The sequence below is a fragment of the Pediculus humanus genome, genomic scaffold (genome assembly GCF_000006295.1).
Source record: "Pediculus humanus corporis 1103172107612 genomic scaffold, whole genome shotgun sequence".
NCBI lineage: Eukaryota > Metazoa > Arthropoda > Insecta > Psocodea > Pediculidae > Pediculus > Pediculus humanus.
The window spans coordinates 61,935-84,353 of record NW_002987226.1 but is presented as its reverse complement, the minus strand read 5'-3'; the positions used below and the strand labels follow the sequence as shown (position 1 = coordinate 84,353).

The following is a 22,419-nucleotide window of genomic DNA, read 5'->3' as shown; positions in this document are numbered from 1 at the left end:
ACCTACATTTGAGTCTCCCCTCTCCGGTAGGTCAGAACGTTAACCGTTCCACATGATCGCTTGTGGGGAGATCTGCCCTAATTTCGTTCGACTTCACCTCGAAGATGAGAACGCATCTCCCAGGACGTTCGGCCCTCCCTTTCGGGACAGTCCTCCGGTCCCTCGCTTTGAAGGGATTGGATGGGAAACGCGCCTGTTTCCTGAGGATGCGATCGGAGCTGGGGATTTAGACTTACCTCTTCGCCTGAAAAGGGTAAAAGATTAAAAGTGAAGAGTTACTTTTAATCGAATCTCCCCTAAAGGTAGTGGGAATTAAAAAGGTAGACAAAAGAAAAATCGACCGGGGTCTCCGACCCTCGAGAAGAAAAGTTTGAAAAGAAGTGTGTGTGTGAGTGTGTCCGCCCGACGACGACGGGTTTGCGCTCGCCGCCGCCGTGTCCTCACCTTCACTTTACCTTACGTCCGAAGAAGAATAGTTCCTCTTCTTTCGAAATTACCTTTATAGAGACGGTCGCGACCTGCCACGTTCGTTCGCGCCTCTGTCGCAGGAGACGCGAGTTTCCGGACCGAGCGACTCGATCGTGGTCGCTACTGAAACAGAGAAACATTAATCCCCGTTCCCCCCCTCGGCGATCTCCAGACGGAAGCCGGGACGAATCTCCCCCCAACAGAATCGAGTAAAAGATCCGGAGCCCGACTCGGAGTACCGAGACGAATCCTTTCCTCTCTCGTGCCTCGGGAGACGGTCGCGACCTGCCACGTCGTTCCCGTCTCCTCCGCAGAGATGAAGTGAGCTTCCGGAAGCGGCGAGAGGTTTCGAAGTTGCCGGACCGACGAAACGTCCCCCGCACTCGTCTACGTTTCGTCCCTGCCACCGTCCAATTGACTCTTGCAGATCCAAAGTGCGAGAATCCAACCCATGCGGCCCCCCCGACGTCGTCGCTCGCCGGAGCCATCGTCGCAGTCGCATCGTCGCTTGAGTGAACCACTCCCGAGGATGGCGAGTTTCCGGAGACGAGTTGACTCTGCGCGAAAAGATCCCCCCGTGGTCCTTTCGCTCGCATCCCCGTTTTCCCGGAGTCGGATGATGATGAATCCTAAAAGAAAAGTGCCGAGTCCCCCACTTTTTTGGGGTTGGTAAGGTACAAGTCTGACTCTCTACTGCGGTCGGGGAAAGCGGGAATCGAACTGCCGCTCACGGGGACAAGGTCCCTAATAACCCTGTTGGCCGACGAAAACACTCGGTCGGGACCCCGAGATGCTCCCGCCGACCGTTGAAAATAATGCACAAGTCCGACCCAGATAGAAGACAGCGCGCTGCGATCACCGCCTCCTCGAGGATGTCTCCCTTGCCCAGGGGAGCCATGCACCCATCCCGAATCTGGGTGAAGCCAAAAGTCGTCTCCCGATGTATTATTTAAATATAAAAATGAAAAAAAAAAACTTTAATAATAATAATTTTTTTTTATTTATTTTTTTTTAAAAACAGATGAAAATAATAAATATACATTGCAAACATGGCATTAACAATTCACTGATTAAAGAAGATAAAATTTATTAGCATGATGAATATGTTTTTTTTTTTATTTATTATGAACTTAAAATTTATTTATTATGATTATGTTTCGATATCCATTTAATATGTTTTTTTTTTAATTTTTGTAAATAAAAACATTCAAAAACATGTTTTTGTTTTTTGTTTTTTTTTTTTTTAATACACTTATTTATCAATTTAAGGCGTAAGAAAGTATTATTTTAAATAAATTAATTTGAAAAAGAATAAAAAAGGAATCATCTATATATAGCATCCTCCACAAAAAATTTTTGGGCAATTATTTCCTGTTTCCTGAAAAATAATTTAATTGGCCCCGTTTAAAATTACCTGCTTACATTTAATAATTAAACAATAAAAAACGATAATAATAATAATAATTATTATTATTATACAAAAAAAATTAACCGGATCAAGTTAATAAATTTATGTTTTAAATAAACTTTTGTGTTGAAAAATCAATTGTTTTTTTGTTTTTAAAATTATATCAAAACCTTTCTTACACCTTAAAAAACCTTCAACATTTTATTAACGATATAACAAAATAAAAAAAAATAACAACAAAAACAAACAAACAAACAAACAAACAAAATAATGAAAAAATGACTAATACAATATATGTATATGTATATATATATATAAATAAAACTAATAATAAAAAAACAGTGCAAAAAATTTCTTTTTTTTTTTTTTTTCTTTACAAATTATTTATATTTATTTATTTATATATATTATCAATAAATTATTATTATTATTATTATTGTAAAAAGCTTTTTTAAGGTTTTGTTTGTTGTTGATATTAAAATTTTAGGGCACGTATCACTCAAGCAATTTAAAAAAAAAAAAAAAAAACCATTTAACAATTTCAATTACAAGAATCTATATATATTTATATATATATATAAAATTTTGAATTATTATTATTATTATTATTATTATTATAAAAGCGTGATCATTTGATAATCATCAACAATTCATTTATCATTATCATTATTATTATTAATAAATTAACGTTTTTTAAATGTATACAAAAGGCAGTTTAAAAAATAATTTCAAAACCTAAAAACCTCACCATATTCGAAATAATAATAATAAAAATTTGGAAATATTTGTAAAAGAAAGAGAAAGAGAGAGCAACAAGTTTTTTTTTTTTTTTTTTGGGGGGGGGGTGAGGGAGATTCGAAAAGGAACAAGACAAAGCTGAAAGTTTCCTGCGTCCAAAAAGAAAAAACAAAAAACATTTTTTGTTGTTGTGTGTGTTTGTGTGTTGTTTTCAACAGCAATTAATTATCATTATTATGAGAAGAAAATCTACAAATGCGAATAACATTAAAACGAGTTAAATAATAATAATAATAATAATAAGCGTAAAATTAATTGTTTAAACAAAAAAATATATGTAAACAATTATTATTATTTTCCTCCGAGTCCAAACTTCATAAAAATAAGTTCTTTTCCTTTTGAAAGAAGATCCGCTCCTGCTTCAACAGCTCCCGAACCGGAAGATGTTAATTCGCTTAATTTTCCCATTATGTTGGGTGCCTAAAAAAAACAATTTCCGGTTTTTAATAATAATAATAATAATAATAATAATAAAATCTCACGGTTTAAACTTCGTAGTACCTGAGGAAGGAAAGTGCTCGACGTTTGAGGTTGAGTTGGTGATTCTTTATTATTAGGTATGACAAAATCAGGTACAACAGCCGGAATTCCTTTGAGTGGTTTTTGCTGTTGGGGAGGTTTTTGGGGTTGATGATGCATTTGTTGATAAGATTGTTGTTGCGTATGAATTTGTTGATTACCCTGCTGTTGCACGTGTTGTTGTTGTTGTTGTTGTTGATGTTGCTGATGTTGTTGTAGTTGTTGTTGTTGTTGTTGTTGGCTCTCTGAATATTAAAAAAAATTTTTTTTTTTTTTTTTTTTATCTCTTTCAAAAAAAAAAAGAAAATTTTTTTTTTTTCGAATAAATATTATACCTGAATAAAAATTTGTTGGATTTTGATTTTTACCGTCGATGTTTGAATGTGACGGATCACGATGTGGACTCCCACGTGTTCTACCACCTCTCCTGAGGTCCCCTCGAGGATCGAACGTTCCTGGGCCCAGGCCCCTCCCCATCCCCATTCCATCCTAAAGAATAAAAAAAATTTTTGGAAAAACGTTAATTTTTTTATTATTATTAATAAAATAATTCATTGATTCGAATGAAAAAAAAAAAAAAAACAATAAATAAATAAATTATGATGACGTAATTTAAACATTTAATTTATTAACTAAGGCAACTTTTTTTCTTTCTTTCTCTTTCTATTTTCTTTCTTCGTTTTTATTTATTTAAAAAAAAAAAAATGGGGGGAGGGGGTACACAACGAATGAAATCAATTAAAAATTTTAATTAATTAATTATTAACTAAATGAAAATTTTCTATTGTTATGTTATTGTGATATTGAACCACGTAATCGAGATTTTGTATTTAAAAAAAAATGATTTACGTATTAAATTCCGTGAATTTTATTATTATTATTAATTAATTTAACATGCTTTACAAAAAATGATAATAATAATAATAATAATAATAATAAATCTAAATGAAAAAAAAATCATCAAGCAATACCATTATTTATTAATTAATAATATGAGTTTAAAATACATGATAAAAACTAAAGGTTTTCATTTTAATTGTACCGTTTGTTTTTTTTTTTTTCAAAGTTATTAATATTATTATTATTAGTGATTGAGGGGGGAGGGGAGTGCTTTAAAAAAAACGCCAAAAAAAAATTTAGCATCGGAATTAAAAGCGTTTGCAAAAGCGTGAAGAAAAAAAAAAACCTGAGCAAAATTGGTATTGGGTTGGCAACTAAGTAATTGCGGATTTTTCACCGAGAGATAGTTTGTCCATATTTTTGAGTACCTTTTTGCGTACCGACAGGAAGAACTTTTGATACCTTATTATTTGGTTCCTTCTGTAACATTCAGTACCAAAATTTCATAGAACTCTTAATTTGGATGCGAGCAGAAGACATTTAAACATGGGGAGCCGAATCGAGCATTTCCTCGACATTTTGCTTTTTTGAAAGGGTGTTAATGCTTCACAAGACAATGAAAAGTTGTTGGACGTGTAGGGGGATGAAGCCTTAATGGAACGGTCGTATCAAAACTGGTTTGCGAAATTCCGTTCTGGAGATTTTTCTTGAAAAAAGAGGAGCGCTCTGGGCTTTCATTAAAGGTCGATGATGATGACCAAATAATGGCTGTAATTGTTAATGATCGGTATAGTTCGACAAGGGACATTGCAGAGAAGCTAGATGTGTTACATAAGTGCGTCGAAAACCGTCTGTGGTGTCTTGGGTACCAAAAGAAGCTGAATGCATACCCCCTGGGGAGTGTGAGTGAACGAGGCGACTTGGTCTTTGCGATATCTTTCTTAAACGCAATGACACGAATGACCCTTTTTTGAAAGAATGGCTACCAGAGATAAAAGGTGGGTTGTCTATGACAACATTTTGAGGAAAAGATCCTCGTCAAAGGAAACAGGCACCAAAAAAGGTACTGTCATCATTTTGGTGATATTACAAAGACATAGAGTCTACTTTGAGCTGCTGCTGCTGCTGCTACCACGAAATCATACCATAAATTCAGAGTTTCGAAAAATTCGTAATTACCTTTTTTTTTTACCAACCCAATAATATTAATTAATTATTATTATTATTAATTGTTATTAAATCAAAAATAAACGGTACAATTTTAATGAGTTTTTTAACTTAACCTTTTTTTAATCTAAAAAAAAATCAGGCACACACAATCACACGATTTAAAAAATAAAAATTAAAAGCTTGAAATAATGCATGAAAAATTAAAAGCAAAAAAAATTTTTTTTTTTTTATTTTACTTGGTCACAAACTAAATTTTTATATTAAAATTAAATTTTAAATAATTAATTTTTCTTACTACCCTCCCACTCCCTTCCACCCCCACTCTCCACCACCCCGAAAAAAAACACGAACGAACACGAACTTTTATATAAAAACTTTAATTTTCTTGTGACGTAATCGTGACGTAACAAGAACCTCAACTATTACTATCATAATAAAAAATTATTATTATTAATTAATATAAATCGCCCTAATTAATTTCTCACGTGATTTTATTTTAATAGTTTATAACCAAATAAATAAAAATAAATAAAAATGAAGCTTTAAGTGATGTTTGGTGTGTGTGTGTGTGTGTGTTTGTGTGTTTATTTTATTTTATACATAATGGATAAAGAAGTTAAGAAGATGATTTACTCACCCGGCAAGTTCTAGAATCATGAGGAGGAGGACAGGCATCTAGCAACAAAGAGAGAGAAATAGGACACAGCCATGCCCAAGTATTTGCAAAAGATATTCATTTGAACATTTTTTTTTTTTTTTTTTTTTTATGTGTATTTAAATTATTTTTATTTAATTAATATACATACACGTGTATATATACACGTTCAGTATATATTTCGTATATGTATACGTAAATAAATAAATAATTATTAAAATTATTATTATTAAAAAAAAAATATCTCTTCTTATTTTTCTAAGTCATTTTTCACTATAACACGTTATCATCATTAATGAAATTGAATTTCTGTGTTTTTTTTATTGTAAAATGAGTGGCTCCTCTTTCTTATTAACTACTAAATCGATTACTTTAAATAAATGTTAACGTATGTTTAGCTTACGGCCACTCTCGTACGAAAACAGTATCAGGCTATTATAACATTATATTCATTCTCAAACGTTATTAATTAAAAAGGGAAAAACTAATCACATAGAGTAATATCGATTTAATTAAAATATTGATTTGTTATCGATTTATTTAAAAAATATTGATTCGTTATCGATGAGCGAAAGAAATATTTATTTAAATATTGTTCGTATTATTTAAAAATAAATAAAATTAAATAAATAAATAAATAAATAAAATTGACAATAAAAAGCACAGCCCACAAATAGTAAGATAGAAAGATAGTTACAGATAAGAAAAATAAGACGCATAATAATAATAATAATAATAATAATAATAATAATAAATAACGATGGGCTATTCAATAGTTGAATAATAATAATAATAATTTTTTTTTTCTTTTTTTAGAGTTTCATTTAAAAAATAAATAATAATAATAATAATAATAATTTAAGAAGAAGAAAATAATAATAATAATAATGATAAAGACACAAAAACATCAATTACATTAATGCAAGACTCAATGAAAATTTTTTTTTTTGTAAAAAAGCTCTTAAAGCAGAAAATAAAAGATTTTGATAAAAAAAAAAAAAAAAAAAAGTTTCATTGAAGTCTTTTAAAGGAAGAGGTATTTTAATTATGAGTTTTTAGTAATAATAATAATAATAAAAATTATTAAAAAACATTTAGTATTATTATTATTATTAAAATAAAACGGAATGTGTACCGCCGTCGCGTAATTCATTTTATATTTTTTTTAAACAAACATTCCGGTATATTTTAATAATTTCTTATTTAGAAAAAAATAAAAAAAAATTTTTTACCTCCTCCGTGTAAGTTTTGCTCATAAATACGAATAAAAAAAAAAAAAAAAAAAAAAATTTTTTCTCTCACGAAAAAATGACCGTTTGACATTAGAAAATAAAACAAAACAGTCATTTTTTCTTTTTTTTTGAAATTTTTCCAAAAGTGTTTTATTATAAATAATAAAATTAAATAAAAAAAAAAAATAATAAACCTACCTTTTCTTCTATTAAGAGAAAGATCGTTTCTGGGCGGAGGAGGTGGGCCTCTTGCACCAGGGCCGTGACCTCTTCCTCCTCTTTGTCCGCCCCGTTGTACCGATGTACCTCCTTCACCGTAATCATCAGGCGCGTCAGTGAGAAAATTAGAAGGAACGAGACCTCTTATTCCATCTAATTCACCCATGTAAAATCCATCGTCATCCATTTCACCATACACGTATATTATATCACCGGTGTGAAATGATAATTCAACCTGATCGAAAAAAAAAAAAAAAAAATGGCGAATTTGAGTATTGAAATTATTTTAAATTTTAGTATATAAAAAACGGTTTTTTTTTTTTTTTATTTACCTCGGCGTCGACGTTTGGAGATAGTTCTTGAGGATCGTAATCGTACAGAGCAACCATTTTTCTCATGGGCATATTAGCGTAAATATCTCCCCATCGATCTCTATTACCCCTAATATTTTCTGCCGTCTGTTGCGATAAATATTTAAATTTAATAAAATATCCTTTCATTCGAAAAATAAAAAGGGGGGGGGGAAAAAAAATAATTTTAGTAAAAATGACCTTTGAATCTTGAACTTCCATAACCATATTGTGAGGAACGAAACCTTTTCTCCCTCTACATTCTCCCCAAAAAAATCCATCTGAATCTTTTTCTCCGTAAACCTAAACATACACCATTACATTAGTTGACGTAAATTTGCCTCAAATAAAAATAAATAAATAAAACGAACTTTAATTGAATCGCCTTCATTAAATGGCAACTCTTCTTCGCAAGCATCTGGATTAGGGCTCATGGTTGTGGGATCGTAATCGAATAATGCTACAAAATATCGAATTTTTTTATCGGGTCCTGGCATGGATTGATTAGATGCCATTCCTTGTTCTGCTTGAGACATTGTTTGTGGAACGCCTCTCGGGGGACCACCCATTCCTCTTCCAGGAGGACCTCCACGATAGGCCATCGGTCCTCCTCTGCCTCTTTGATTCTCGACATAATATAAATCTCTGGAATAAAAAATATTCGTAAAATATCAATAAATTTAAACTTTAATTTGAAACAAAAGAGTATTCTCTTTATTAAATTAAGCGATGTGAACAACCTTTCTTGTTGAGCGTACATGGGACCACCACGACCTCTGTCCATTCGTCTCGAAGGATCCGGACCTCTCATGGGTTGTACACGTTGATCGGGGCCCATACGTTGCCCACGAGGATTTTTTCTACCATCTATAAAATCATCTTCGCTAAAATTTGCTTCACTAGCTGAATCTTTGGTTATTTCTAAAAATGTGTAATTTTCCCTTTTTTACGTTCTAAAAATAAAAATTTATTAAATCAAAACATTTTAAAAAAATACCTATGGCAGGAATTTTCATGTGCGGATATATTTCTTTGTCTGATAAATTTTCTTCTGGTTCAATAACTACTTGACCGTGTTGATCGATTCTTGTTCTGTGATGACCTTGTCGCATATGTGGCGGAACTGAAGAACCAAATCTTTGTTTTTCTCCGTCCTTGATATAAAAAAAAAAAATTATAGTTGAAAATAAATTAGTCGTTATTATTATTATCGGTTTAAAAAGAAAAAAATTATTACCTTAGTAGTAAGTTTTCCACGAAGCATATGTTGAGGTATTATTGTAGCAGGAGAATCTAAACTCTGAGCTTCTCTAGACTTTGTCCGAACAGTCACTTGCTTCGGATTCAGTCCAATTAATTTATTAATATCTATTAAAGCATGATCGCCTACAATATTATCATACAGTAAACGTATGGGATTAAACTTAATTGAAGATTGAAAAAATTAATTAAATAATAATAATAATAATAATAACGAACCCGTAGGACTATCCACATCAGTCACTTTTTTACCATCCGCATAAACAGCATAACCGGTAATAGGAATTGTATTAGCTGCCGCGTTTGATATCACAGGTACCCAAGTAACTAATAGCGTTCCGTCTTGAGGTCCCGGTTCAACTTGAACATCACAGGGAGCTTCAGGTTGACCTGGTTACAAAAATAATCTCCAAACTACCTGGGCAGCGGACTTGTTGTCGTTTTTTCATTTTTCAAACATTGAAAAATAATAATAATAATAAAAAAGGGATACTTTACCTTTACCTTTGCTTAACGTTCTAAAATCCATGTGACACGAAAATCTTTCCAATTGTTTTTGAGATTTCTCATCGAAATGAGGGGCTCGAATATTTTTTGCTCTTACGGTCACTCTGTATATCGTATTCGGTGCCAAACCTTTTAAAAAATTAATCTTTAAATTAATTGAATATTTCAAAAAAAAAAAAAAAGTGGGCGTGTCCAAAATTTTTATATGCACCTGTTATTGTATGCCTATAAACACCGGGTTTAACCGTTCTCACTTGTACATTGTTAACGCATACAACGTGCTGATGATTGCTATTACTCGGCAACCATGAGATCACTGCAGATGTCGACGTTATATTTGATGCTTTAACACAAGTTGGCCCTATAATTTTAAATAGAATTTACTTCATTACAAAATTTTCAAGGAGGTCGAAAAATTCATTTAAAATGAAAAATATAAATAAATAATATTTACCTAAAGGAACATCTTTACCAATAACCATAGTGCATGCTGCATCTCTGGAAGTCCTTCGATTTTGCGTAACACTCCGAACACTTATCCTATGAGGCTAAAAGAAAAAAAAAAGTTAAAAAAATAAGGAAAATTAGGGAATTTTACAATAAACTTTTTAATAATATTTTTAACTTACCCGACTGGAATCCACTCCTTCAACTAAAGCTCTCGTTCTTTCGCTTGCTTTGATTGTTGTTTTAAGAACTCCATCAACGTATACGTGATAACTATCGATAGGTGCTGGACTTGGAGAATCCGGATGGTTCCATCCGATAAGGACGCTTTTGTTTAGTTGACGTTCGAGCGTAAGCTGCTTGGGTGCCGGGACTAGCACCGAGAAGAAGAGATCAGCTGTACCATGCGTTATTATTTTATTCCCTACTCTTTAACTATTATACACACTCATACACTGATTAATATATAAAAAAAAAGAGGGAGGGGGAAAAAAAAACCTTTCCGCCATGCTAATTTATAAAAATTTACCACATACCCGACTAATATGACTAATATAAAATAAAAATTAATATTTATTATAATATATAAAAATTGAACTTTTATATAAGCGGTGTTGTATGAAAAAGCAATTAGACTAACAATTGTTGTTATTATTGCGTTTTTTTTTTTTTAATATTATATTTAATTAATGAAAATGATCAAGCAAAATAAATGAGCGGTGCCATTTTGATGCAACAAACAAAAATGTTACGGGTGATGCATTAAACGTAATTAAAAAATTATTAAATGATATTAAGCAAAATCAAAAATTAAAACGTTAAATGTTTTTGTCTAAAAAATTAAAAATTCTAAATGAAAATTATTTAAATAAATTATTATTAATTACCAACAATAAAAATTTGTCCAAATAATCCTAATAATAAATACATACCAGGTGGCTCGTTGTACATGTATTGGTTCGGATCTTCATCTTCCAACAGCATTTCAGCTTCCAAATCTAAATATGTTGATCCATCAGTTCTGCGATAAACTCCTTCACCTAAAACGAAAAAAAAATGTTTTTAATGTTACATTCCTATAAAAAAAAATTGTGTTAAATTTGTGATGATGCTTTTTTCTTACCAATAAAATCTGGATTTTGAGAAGCCATATCTATATCTTGAGGAATGGTTGTCGAGTTGCAATCATCGACATCTCTCAAATTCAAAACTACAGACTGATGAAATTCTAATAAATCATCACCGACTAGTTTTTGTATAAAATTAGATGGTACTAAACCTCTTCTACCGTCTAATAATTCACCATCGCAAAATCCATCCTGTTAAAAAAGAAAATTATGATGGATGACTGCAGAATCCAATAAAAAAAAAAAAAAAAAAAAAATTTATGATTTTTTTTTTATTGTTACTCACTTCGTCAATGTTTCCCCAGACTAATAAATAATCACCGGCGTTAATCGAAAGTTCAGCTTCTGGATTTTCGTTCAAAGATTGTTGAAAAGGATCATAGGAATATTTAGCAATATAAACATAACATCTTCCCTTTCCGGGTATGTCCAACATGTCGGGTATTGGAAGACCAGAATTATCAGTTGCCGGTTGATGTTGAACTAATTGTTGAAGTTGAGCTTGTTCAGCTGGAGTGAGACCAACCATGGTTCCTGTAAAAGTTTATCAGGTTCTAATAACTAATAAAAAAAAAATAATAATAATAAAAAATAATTAATTTCATTTTGATACCTTCGATATCAAACGGAGCTGCTGTTGGAATGAGTGGCATCATTCTTTTCACACTTGTGCAATAATTTCTCATAGGTAACACGTTCGTTTGGGGTACTCCAGGTAATGCAAATGAATTTCCAATATTTGATATGTTTCCACCTAATCCTAATGGCATTGTAGAACTACTACCGGGTAAAAAATTTCCACCGACACCCGTAACACCCGTTACAGCACCTAAAGATGTTAAACCTGCTTGTCTCGTGAGATCTGTAGTACCTAGCGGTAAACCTAAAAATTAATAATTTTTTTTTCTTCGTAAAAACAAACAAACAAAAAACAATGTTAGTTATTACAAATATTTATTATTATTATTATAAAAAAATTTGTATATATATATTTAGAGGTTTTTCTAGAAAAAAAAGTGACTTATTCGTCCTCATCTAATAAATTGTAAAAAAAAAGAAAAGAAAAAATTGTGCAAATGAACTGAATTATAACTACTTTTTATTAATTATTTGCATTTATTATGTAAATAAAATATTATGTAAATTTATTATAGTAAATAAATTTATGGTTATAAAAATGAATTGATTTTTTTTTTTTTTAAACTATAAATCAGTTGATGAAAGCATGCATATAAATATTTGAGTTACATAAATTATGAAAGAAAAGTTTTTATTTTAAATGTACAATCGGATAACTAAATTGTATGGGACTCTTAAATTGGGGAGAGGGGGAGGGGGGGGAAACTTGTACTGAGATTTTATCGGTGCCTTTACAAAAAAAGAATTATTATAATAATAAAAAAGTTGAAAATTTTGAGAATATATATATGTAAATATTCGTTATTATTATTATTATTATTTTAAACAATGGCACTAAAAAAAAAAAAAAAAAAGTTTATCAGGCAAAAAAATAGAAACTAATTTTTTTTTTTTTTTTAAAAATAGCATGTCTTGGTCTAACTAAACTACTTAGATTAGTAATTCGTTGAGAGAATAGAACTCACAACGTTTCGAGATATCAGATTCTTTTGATCTTGTACTTGATAGATTCCAGTGAACTGCTCGATTTCCTGCTTTTGGGAGGAGGCGATTTCTGCCTCCCGACAGTATCCCTTCAAGTCCTACAAAATTATATTTATCAATAAAAGGCGTGAATGAGATTCTAAAAATTTTTTGTAAGAGAGAGGGGGGGGGTGGGGAAAACAAAAAAAAAGAGTCAAAACAAAATGGGGAATTTTTTTTTTTTTTTTTTTTTTTTAATATAATTCAGTCATTGTTTCCTATACCTGAAACTTTTAATAAAAAAAAAAAAGAAAATTTTTTTAATAACACTTACTTCCGACTGTTGCTCTTGTTTTATCTAATTCAGCTAACACTCGATTATCTTGTTCGATTTTTGCCATTATTCTGTCTATTTCAGCTGAATCTGCTGGAAGTTGTCGCGGTGCTATATGACCTAGCTGTGGCCTCTCTGTTGCTAAATTAACAAAAGTAAAACTAAATACTCTACGATATTTTATTCTACTTTTTTTTTAAAAATTAAATTAAAATCATTTTTAGTGTTTTTTTTTTTTTTTGACTTTCTGAACGAAAAAAATGTCTATAATATTTTTCATCCCTATTGTAAAACATTTACGTCACACACAAAAATTAAACAGAAAAAACAAAATTTATTGTTATGCTTATAAATACTAAACCTAATAATTTTTTTTTTTTTTTTTTTATACTAATCATGCTGGAATTTTTTTTTTTTTTTTGTTTAAATTACAGCAGAACATTGTGATGGTGACACAGTTTATTCAAGTGCTAACAAAAAAAAAAAAAACGTTTATGAAGAAGCAATAGTAGTGTAAAAAGAAAGGATTCAATCGATCTCGAGGATTATTACCATCCTAAGCACCTAATACTTTGGTACATATTAAAAACTGTCATTCTTCAATCAATTTTTTTTTTTTAACACTACGAATAAATTTATATAAAAACTAACACGGTAAAAATTATTATTATTATTATTTGAATAATATTATAAATAGGAATAAATAAATACGGAATATATATATATAGAAAAGGACTTACTTCTATCGGTTGATTTGTGAGCGTATCCGTGACAGGAAGTTGATGAATTCATCTTTCCCGATGTTCTATTTAATTCTGTCGTTGGCCCCGTCGGATCACAAGGAAAAACAGGGTAATTTGATAATAAATTACTATTATCTAAATTCAAAACCGACTTTGAACGAATGTCAGTAGGGGTTTTTGGTAAAGTTTCTAACGATTTTGGCCATTTTTCTAAATTTTTCGGGTTTCCTGAAATTTGAGTAACGGTTTTTTTTAAATTTTTTTTATACGCTCTAACTCCTAATTCGGATGTGGTTGTCGTCGTCGATTCCGAACTCGAACTCGGGGTTTTCGGCCATTGAATATTTTCTGAATTACAACCATCCATCAAATTATTTTTACAAAAATAATCTAAACCTTTTAAATTTAATCCTTGCAATTCGGTTTTTAAACTGTTCGACCCATAATCTGTATTTATATTTGTTGTTGTTGTTGTTGTATTTTTGGGAATCCAATAATAATTATTATTATTATTACTATTGTTATTATTATTATTACTACTACTATTATTAGTATTATTATTGTTATTATAATTAAATGTTTTTTCGATTCCCATACATAAATTTCTTATTTGCGAATCAAACGCATTTGATAGTGAATTAAATTTGGCGGGTAAATTCTGCTGCGAAACGCTACGTGCAAGGGATGATGATTGCGTTAGGGGAGTCGTATATGAATAAAGGCTGCTCTGATATGATGGAACCGTGTAAGCCGTGTCGAATCTGGTCGATGTGGGAAAATTTTCATTCCACAATGGTAAATTTTGTTGAGGAGTCGCAAATTCTAACCAAGGATAATTATATGAATTTTCATGCTCGGTAAAATCTGATAGAGATCTATGCCTTGTTAAATTTGATTTATGCCAATGCGAACCTGATTGCGATTGATTGTGATTGAAAAGGGGGGCGGTCGGGACACGGGAGGGATAAGAAGGCACAATCGGGACGCGCTGGGAATACGCGTTGGCGCGGTAACCTAAAAAAACAAATGGCCAAAAAAATGCATGAACAAATAATTATTATTTCCTTTTTTTTTTTTGTTGTTGTTATACTTCAAAAACACACAGTTAAAAAACATAATAATGGTTTAGGAAAGCCATAATAATATTAATTATGATTGAACCTTAAATAAAAAAATGGCTTTCTTAAACATAGTATTAATTTATGATTATGTAAAGACTTACTTTTAATTATAAAAAAAAGAGGTTAAAAAAGATTGAAGAGCAACAACATTTAATAAGCATATAGAGTAGTAAATAGAAACTAATAACTAAAAGAAAATAGATAAAAAATAGAATTATAGGGTTATAAATTCCTTTTTGTATACATTTATATGAAATAATAATAAGTGAGACATAAAAAAATAATAATAAAAAGGTATAAATTATTATTAGGTGTGTATACAACGAATACAATTAATTATGTTTTGTAATATTGGACAGGGGTACTTCATGCTTTATATATATATATATATGTAAATATTTATGAGTGCAAGGAGGTCAGAGCTTACCGGTAGGATATATCGGCTGTAAAGCTGAATAAAAGCTGTCGAAAGTGTACGGTTCCAATTTATTAAACGAATTCATGCAGTCTAATTTTTGATTATCCAAATCTATAGAAAAACAAATGCGTTAATTGTTACTAACACTACCGAACAATATAAATATATAATATTTTTCAAAAAAATAAATTAATTAACAAGGTTTGGTATTTAAAAAAAAAATTTAACATCTTATTATACATTTTTTTTGGTTGTCATTGAAAAACTTTAAACGAGGTTAAGGTAAATTGTTCACTACAATTTTTCAATTGTAAAAAAAAAAAAAAAAAAAAGAAAACTAATATAATAAACGATGCTATAAAAAACTTTCTAACTGGGGAAAAAAAAAACTATTATGTAAAAAAAAGTAATAATAATAATAATAATAATAATCATCTACTTTTTTGTTATATTTGAAAAATTAATGCATGAAAATAAAATAAAAAAAATTGATGTGGGTATCTAATTAACAAATACACAAATACACTTTAATTATTCATTTTCTTTTTCATCATCAAAGAGAATACATCAAAAAACAAGTTTTAAAAAAAAAGTTCTTTTGTAAATTTAATCAAACCCTCCACCCCCCTCCCCGCCCCCCCAAAATTCATTTTCCCTTAAGAAAAAATAAATAATTTTCCAGTGGATTAATATTTAAAAATTTTATTTATTACATGAAAGAAACTTTAATTTAAATTTTTTACTCATTCTAGTGACTCTTTGAATATAATTTAATATTTTTTCATTCTTATTCCCTTTTTTTAATTTTAATAATAATAATAATAATAATAATAATTCATTTAAAAAACAAAATAATGAAATTCCATTTCCTTATTATTATTATTATTATTATTTTAGTAATTACTTTATATAAAAAACCAAACCAAACCTTTGTTATTAATTTTTTTTAAAAAGCTTTTCATTACTTCACAGGCTTTATTAAAAAAAAAAAAAAAAAAAAAAAAACTAAACTAAAAAATTAATTTGTTGAAATAAAATAAAAGAGAAAAAGAAAAAGAAGAAAAATTTAATTTGATGTTGGAAAATTCTCTTTGTAAAATTTAAAAAAAAAAAAATAAATAAATAAATAATTAAAAATAAATAAAAGAAGCGCAAAAAAAAAAAAAATAGCTGAAAGCAAATTTTTCCTTTTTTTTTTTTTTTTTTTTTTACGGAATTAAAAATTATTTTTCTTATAATATTCCCCGGGAATTAGTTAATTAAATAAAATTATTTTTTAAGGTTTTTTTTTTTTTTTTTTTTGAAATAAGTAAGTAATTTTCCCTTATTATTATCATTATTAAAAAATTTTCCTTACTTTTCTCATATTTTTTCTCAAATATTTTTTACAAAAAACCTCTTATTGACATTCGTTTTTTTTTTTTTTTTTTTTTTTTTTTTATGGAAAATTTTCCCTTTTAAATAATTTTTCCTCAATTTCATTTGTATTTTCTATTTTTGTAATATATATAACTAACTATCTCATAAAAAAAAAAAAAATTGTTTATATTTTATAAATTATATTAATTAAATTATAAAAAATAATAATAATCAAAGAGTTTTATTTGATATTTTGACATTTTCTCATTCTATATATGACATCATTTAATAATAATAGCATAAATATAAAATCTATTTTCAATTAAACTATTTTAAATTTGGGGAGAAGGGGGGAGACATGTTTAATAATGAAAGAAAGAGAAAAATATATTTACTCATTTGAATTATTAAAAATAAACAACTCATAATAAAATCAATATTTAATATATGTAAATTTGACACAAAGTAAAAATAAATGAAAATGTTTTTGATAAAATCTTATTTTTAATATATAAAAAGTTTTAGTTTAGTAATTTAATATTATCTTTATGACAAACAAAGTTTTCAACTACACAAATCTCAACGGGGGGGTAAGTATAATGAGTTGTTGGATATTGTTTTTTCTTTTCTCTCAACAAATTTAAATAATTTATAAAGTTCACATGTGTTAAATAAATAAGAGTAAAGTAAAAGATAATCATAATGATTATTTATTTATTAATAAAACTCTTTGATTTTATGTAAATGTTTATATCATGCAAATTCTAATAACTCATAATGTTCTTCTATTAAGATCATATAGATAGGTTAAGTGTGTTATGGTTAATTAATAGAATCTAATTATTATATCCCTAATAAGCAAAATCAATAGATTATTTAATAAATTTATATGTGCGTAGAGATATAATAGTTTGTAAAAATAAAAAAAAATATTTCTCAACATAACTTACCTGGACTTCCTGGATTTGAATCAGGTGATGTTTGAACTTCTTGATGGCTTAATGGCCTACATGCAGGTTTTAATTGTAACTGACCAGTTGTTGGATTAGCAACAAATTTAATACCTAAAAATAAATAAATAAATGAAAAAAAGTAAATGGTAATCATATTTTTAATGAAAAAAAAGGAAAAAAATAAGCAAATTAAAAAATTATCTTATCTTATCTTACTTTGTGCTTTTTTAATGGCCGCCATTTCTATCATAAGTTCTTCGTGTTTAACGTTTTGTAATTCCGTTTTTTTTTCAAGTTCCCTGATTTTCGATTGCAATGCTTCGATTGTTTCAATGGCTTTAGCTTTTTCCGAAAAATTTGTTTCATTTTTAACGGCTAATTGTTTTTCACGTAATTGTTTCAACGTTTCCGTTCTTAATTGTTCCAATTCTTTTCTCTTTTCGGATGCATCTCTCATTTGCTAATTTAATAACGAAATATTATCACGACTAAACGATCGTACTTCATTTCATTCGATCATAAATTTTCACAAAATTTTCTTCTTACCTTTAAAATTGAATCCAAAGAATCTGTGGGACCAAATCCGAGAGCACCGATTCTATCTCGTACATCATTGCTAACCGTTACCTATGATGTGAAAGAAAAAAAAAACCGCTAAAATAAAAAAAGGAAACGAAAAAAAGGAAACGAAAAAAAGGAAACGAAAAAATATTTTTTCATATCTCTCTCTCTCTCTCTCACACTTACATGTTTTAAATGATGTACTTGTTTTTGTAGATCTGTATTTAGATTAACAAGTTCTTGATTTTGTTCAAGGACACGTACCAAATGGTCCTCCAGGTTTATTATTTTTCCTTAACAAATTCTTTTAAATAAAATTAACGGTTTTTACCTGTAATAAAAATTAATTTATAGCCCCAATTTAATTAATTTATCCAAAAAAAAAAAAAAAAATTTTAACGAGATTATATTTTTGTCCGAGTTCAATAATAAAATGAAATATTTTTAATTTGTTATTTTGTAAAAATTTTAAACATTTTCACAGGATAATAAAAAAAAGAAAAATTTTATCGTAAATTATCTTAATTTTTTTTTTTACTTTTACATATATATATATACATTTATATAAAAATTCGAGATCGATAATACAAACCCGGGTAAATAATATTTTCCAAGTGTTTTCCTCTTTTTCAATTTTTTTTTTTTGCATAACAATAATCATAACTTATTTCAAATCATATTTTCTTAATTACCGAATTATTATTATTTTTTTTTTTTATACTACATTCGATTAACTTTTTAATTTTATATATTTTTTTTTTTTTTAAATTTATTTTATTTTTTTCTTCGTGTGAGTTGAATTTTCACGATGGACGTGCGCGATTTTACGCAAGCTTTCTACAACTTTGTTGATTAAAAAAAAAAAAAAAATCAAACATGCGCCCTTTGTTTTAGAAAAAAAAAATTCTTTACTATTATTATTATTAGAAATTATCATTTTATTTATTTATTTTAAATTAAATTCAAATATATATTAACTATCATTATGTATTAGAGAATAAAAAAAAAAAAAAAAGGAAAATTATTAAAAAATTCAATAGAAATTCAACCATTTAAATAACTTTACTTTAATTAGTAAAATTTTATACATTATTTCCAATTTTTCTTTTTTCTTTTTTAAATGTATTTAATGACCATAATTAAAAAAAAAAAAAAAAAAAAAAAACAGAAAAAAAAGGCAATTTTTTAATTATATTTTGAATTTTTAAAATTCACAAACTTTCTTTTCACGCCGTATAATAATAATAATAATAATTATATTTTACAACTAGTTTTAACAAAAAAAAAAAAAAAAAAAAATTACTACAAATATATATATAAAGTAGAAAACAGATTCAAATTATATACTATATATATTACAAAACGTATTACGAACGAACACAATAACATAATTTTTTTTTTTTTATACAAAAAATAAAAAATATTACAAAAATTAATTTAATTGAGATAACCTTTACACTGAGCTGCACCACATAAACACGGAATTTTTTCTTCCTCAATGGGAAATTTATAATCGTACGTGATTTCTTCATCTACTTTTATATCTTTTTTAGAATAAATTACAATTTTTTTCTGTCCTTCTATCGTTATTATTTTTGCGTAACAATTCGGCTGAAACAATCAATCAATCAATCAATCAATCGATCATTACATTTTAATCCGTTATATTAGTTTTAGAAAAAAAAAAATAAAAGAAACTCACATTACAACTGTGATTTATAAACCTTGCCAAATTTCCACATTTTGTCGCATCGATTATCGTTTCCAAATCGATACGAAATAAATAAGAACTTCCGATTCCTCTTTTTTCGTATTCCTTTTCCCGGAAATCCGCTAGGAAAGGTCTCACCATTTGTCCAACATATTCAATAACCATTTCGTCGGCTGCTATCGGTTCCATTGCAAACAAACCCCAATCGTGAATGTCCGATTTAGAAAATTTCAATTGTTTTTTACGGAACTGTAATCACCAAATTTTATTTTTCATTATATATAACATATATTTAATTTAATATAATATAATATACATTAAATATTTTTATTATTACTTTTAATTGATTGAATTTTAATAGATCACTATCTGTGGCAGTTCCAAAAGCTGTCAGCAATCGCCTTTGATTGCTTCTCGCCTCTCTCGATGCTGCATTAACACCTTTGACTAATTCGGCTACTCCCCTGATACCGTGAGCAGTTCCACCATTTTGCTGATTCACGGTTTTATTGTAATGATGCTTTTTGAAAAAAAAAAATAATGATAGGAGGTACGTAATTAAAAGAGAGAGAGTCACGCGGGGGGGAAAAAAAACGACGTCTTAAAATTTTTGATTGAACGAGTGACACTTACCTTGTGTCGCATTTTTTCCACAGCATCTATTTTATAATATCCTTGAGTTCTTGCTGAGCCGGTGGAATGAACGCGAGCTTTTTTTGAAGGTACGCCGCTGGACAAATCCGTTACCGGGTGATCAACCCAATGAGTATCATTTAACCAATACGCCTGACTTTCGTCGGCTAACATGGAGTCGTAACTTCTTTTCAGGTAACCAATGTCTTCGGCATCGATACCTAAAAAAAAAAAAAAACATTTTAATTTACTTTGACATTTTCTCATCGATGATGAAAACTTATTTTTTTTAAAAACTAACCTTTTGTTAGAAATTCGTATAGTACAGTCATTTCTTCAATTAAATTCCTTTCTTTGTATTTAACCGGCGTGACTTTTTCCGGTTTGAGGTAAGTATCCAATAAGTGCGATATCAATTTCTCCGACGATTTTTTTATTTCCTTCACCGTCGTTTTACCAAATTTATTATCGTCTAATTTTGGAGTGAGCGGAGATTTGGATTTGGTCGTGTAATCGTGATCCAACGTGAAAGCTTCTTGTTTCTTTTTGATTTCGCTTTCGCTCGCAGGAGAATTGGAACTGCTTGGATCTCTTTCCCGTGGGAGCGAATACGAGTGTTCCATTTGTATTTGGGATTCCGGACTCGATCTGGATGGTTCATCTTCCACGTCTATTTCCAATGCTTCGTCCTTTCCGAGTTTCACCGAACCGTACTTACTAACATTATCAACTAATAAACTATCACTAACTTTTTCACTATAATGATCACCGTTGATGATTTCCATTTTTTGTCTTTTTCTTTTGTCATTTAATTCGTTAGTTCTATCGTTAAATTTTTCACTTTTATGATCGTTAACAGTAACGTCTTTGTAATTATTTTTATCAGCGTTTTTATTTTGAATGGATTTCTTTTCGGTATTCACATCACTTCTTGAATCGTCCAATTTTCTATCGATGCCAGCGAAACCGGATAATTTTTCCTTTTTATTTTCTTTTCGTTCTTTGATTTTTATTTCACCGACGAATTCGTCCAATCCAAGTGCGGCCAAAGCTTCCATTGCCGAACTCTTTTTACTCTTGAGCCGCGGACTTGGAGTTTGAGGTACGTCTTCCGTATCGGAAAGATGTATATCAGGCGTTTTAGGAGGTTGAGATAAATCTTCCGACTCATCTTCACTGACTATTTCCATCGGAATCGGAGTAGCGCGAGCTTCCGGAGTCTTTGATCTCATACTGCAAAAAAAAAAAAAAATTTTTCCCCCGTTAAAAAATATTTTTTACGACAAAAAAAATTTGTAATAAATAAATATTTTGCCAACTTTTCTAAGTCTTCCATATCGATAGCATCGAGAAATTCATTCCTGTATTCTTCGGCATTCATTTCTAATCTGTCTTCTTCATCGCTGGAATCATCACTCTCCGTATTTGAAATGTCGGAGAACGAATCACTGCTGTCGCTAAATTCACTGGATTCACTGGAACTTTCCCTAATTTTCGTATTTCTCTTTCTCATTACATTACTCGGTACATCCTGACTTTGACTCTCGGAATCTGAAATGTAAATTTTTTTTTGTGTTTGCATAACAAATTCATGCGATAAGTTTAAATAACATAAATTTTAAAAAAATAAAATATTTTTTTACCGAAAACAAAAAAATTAAAAAACAACTTGTGCTTTTATAGTTACCTGATAATTTAACCATTTCTTCTTGATCTGAATCCATTTCTTTGTTTTTTGCATCAGATTGATGAGAATCTTCCTCATCCATTCGAGTTGGCGGTGAAACTTTTAATTTACGCTAAAAAAAAAAAAAAAAAAAAAAAAAAATACAATTAATATAAATTTTTAAAAATTCTTTGCATAAAAAAAAAAATGATCTAAATTAAGCCAATCGGTAAAAATTGTATAAAATTCTAACCCTGAATGATGGCATTTTCGGAAGAGCAGCTCTAAATCCTAAACCGAAACCACCGGAAGCAGCAT

The 22,419-nt window shown here is 29.1% G+C and overlaps 5 protein-coding genes across 5 annotated transcripts; all 5 read right to left on the bottom strand.

Moving 5' to 3' along the window:
* Positions 1-2,965: 2,965 nt before the first annotated feature.
* Phum_PHUM240790 (uncharacterized protein) lies at positions 2,966-3,670 on the bottom strand (the record flags this gene model as incomplete). The annotated part of the gene is made up of 3 exons (XM_002426148.1): positions 2,966-3,094; positions 3,176-3,438; positions 3,562-3,670. 3 exons carry the CDS (start codon positions 3,668-3,670, stop codon positions 2,966-2,968), a joined length of 501 nt encoding a protein of 166 aa, XP_002426193.1.
* A 3,353-nt stretch (positions 3,671-7,023) lies between these two features.
* Positions 7,024-11,770, bottom strand: Phum_PHUM240780 (uncharacterized protein; the record flags this gene model as incomplete). The annotated part of the gene is made up of 18 exons (XM_002426147.1): positions 7,024-7,056; positions 7,091-7,109; positions 7,285-7,544; positions 7,642-7,767; positions 7,861-7,962; positions 8,031-8,304; positions 8,400-8,580; positions 8,657-8,813; positions 8,897-9,045; positions 9,139-9,309; positions 9,424-9,555; positions 9,638-9,787; positions 9,881-9,974; positions 10,056-10,270; positions 10,806-10,913; positions 10,997-11,192; positions 11,287-11,534; positions 11,614-11,770. The coding sequence occupies 18 exons, from the start codon at positions 11,768-11,770 to the stop codon at positions 7,024-7,026; spliced, it is 2,772 nt and encodes a 923-aa protein (XP_002426192.1).
* A 690-nt stretch (positions 11,771-12,460) lies between these two features.
* Phum_PHUM240770 (uncharacterized protein) lies at positions 12,461-15,303 on the bottom strand (the record flags this gene model as incomplete). The annotated part of the gene is made up of 7 exons (XM_002426146.1): positions 12,461-12,473; positions 12,601-12,721; positions 12,937-13,077; positions 13,677-13,830; positions 13,957-14,126; positions 14,355-14,693; positions 15,228-15,303. 7 exons carry the CDS (start codon positions 15,301-15,303, stop codon positions 12,461-12,463), a joined length of 1,014 nt encoding a protein of 337 aa, XP_002426191.1.
* A 2,117-nt stretch (positions 15,304-17,420) lies between these two features.
* Phum_PHUM240760 (uncharacterized protein) lies at positions 17,421-18,651 on the bottom strand (the record flags this gene model as incomplete). Its single annotated transcript, XM_002426145.1, has 6 exons — positions 17,421-17,428; positions 17,528-17,641; positions 17,747-17,990; positions 18,077-18,157; positions 18,278-18,384; positions 18,630-18,651. The coding sequence occupies 6 exons, from the start codon at positions 18,649-18,651 to the stop codon at positions 17,421-17,423; spliced, it is 576 nt and encodes a 191-aa protein (XP_002426190.1).
* Positions 18,652-19,528: 877 nt separating this feature from the next.
* Phum_PHUM240750 (mixed-lineage leukemia protein, mll, putative) lies at positions 19,529-21,625 on the bottom strand (the record flags this gene model as incomplete). Its single annotated transcript, XM_002426144.1, has 5 exons — positions 19,529-19,702; positions 19,794-20,051; positions 20,140-20,322; positions 20,436-20,656; positions 20,737-21,625. 5 exons carry the CDS (start codon positions 21,623-21,625, stop codon positions 19,529-19,531), a joined length of 1,725 nt encoding a protein of 574 aa, XP_002426189.1.
* Positions 21,626-22,419: the final 794 nt, after the last annotated feature.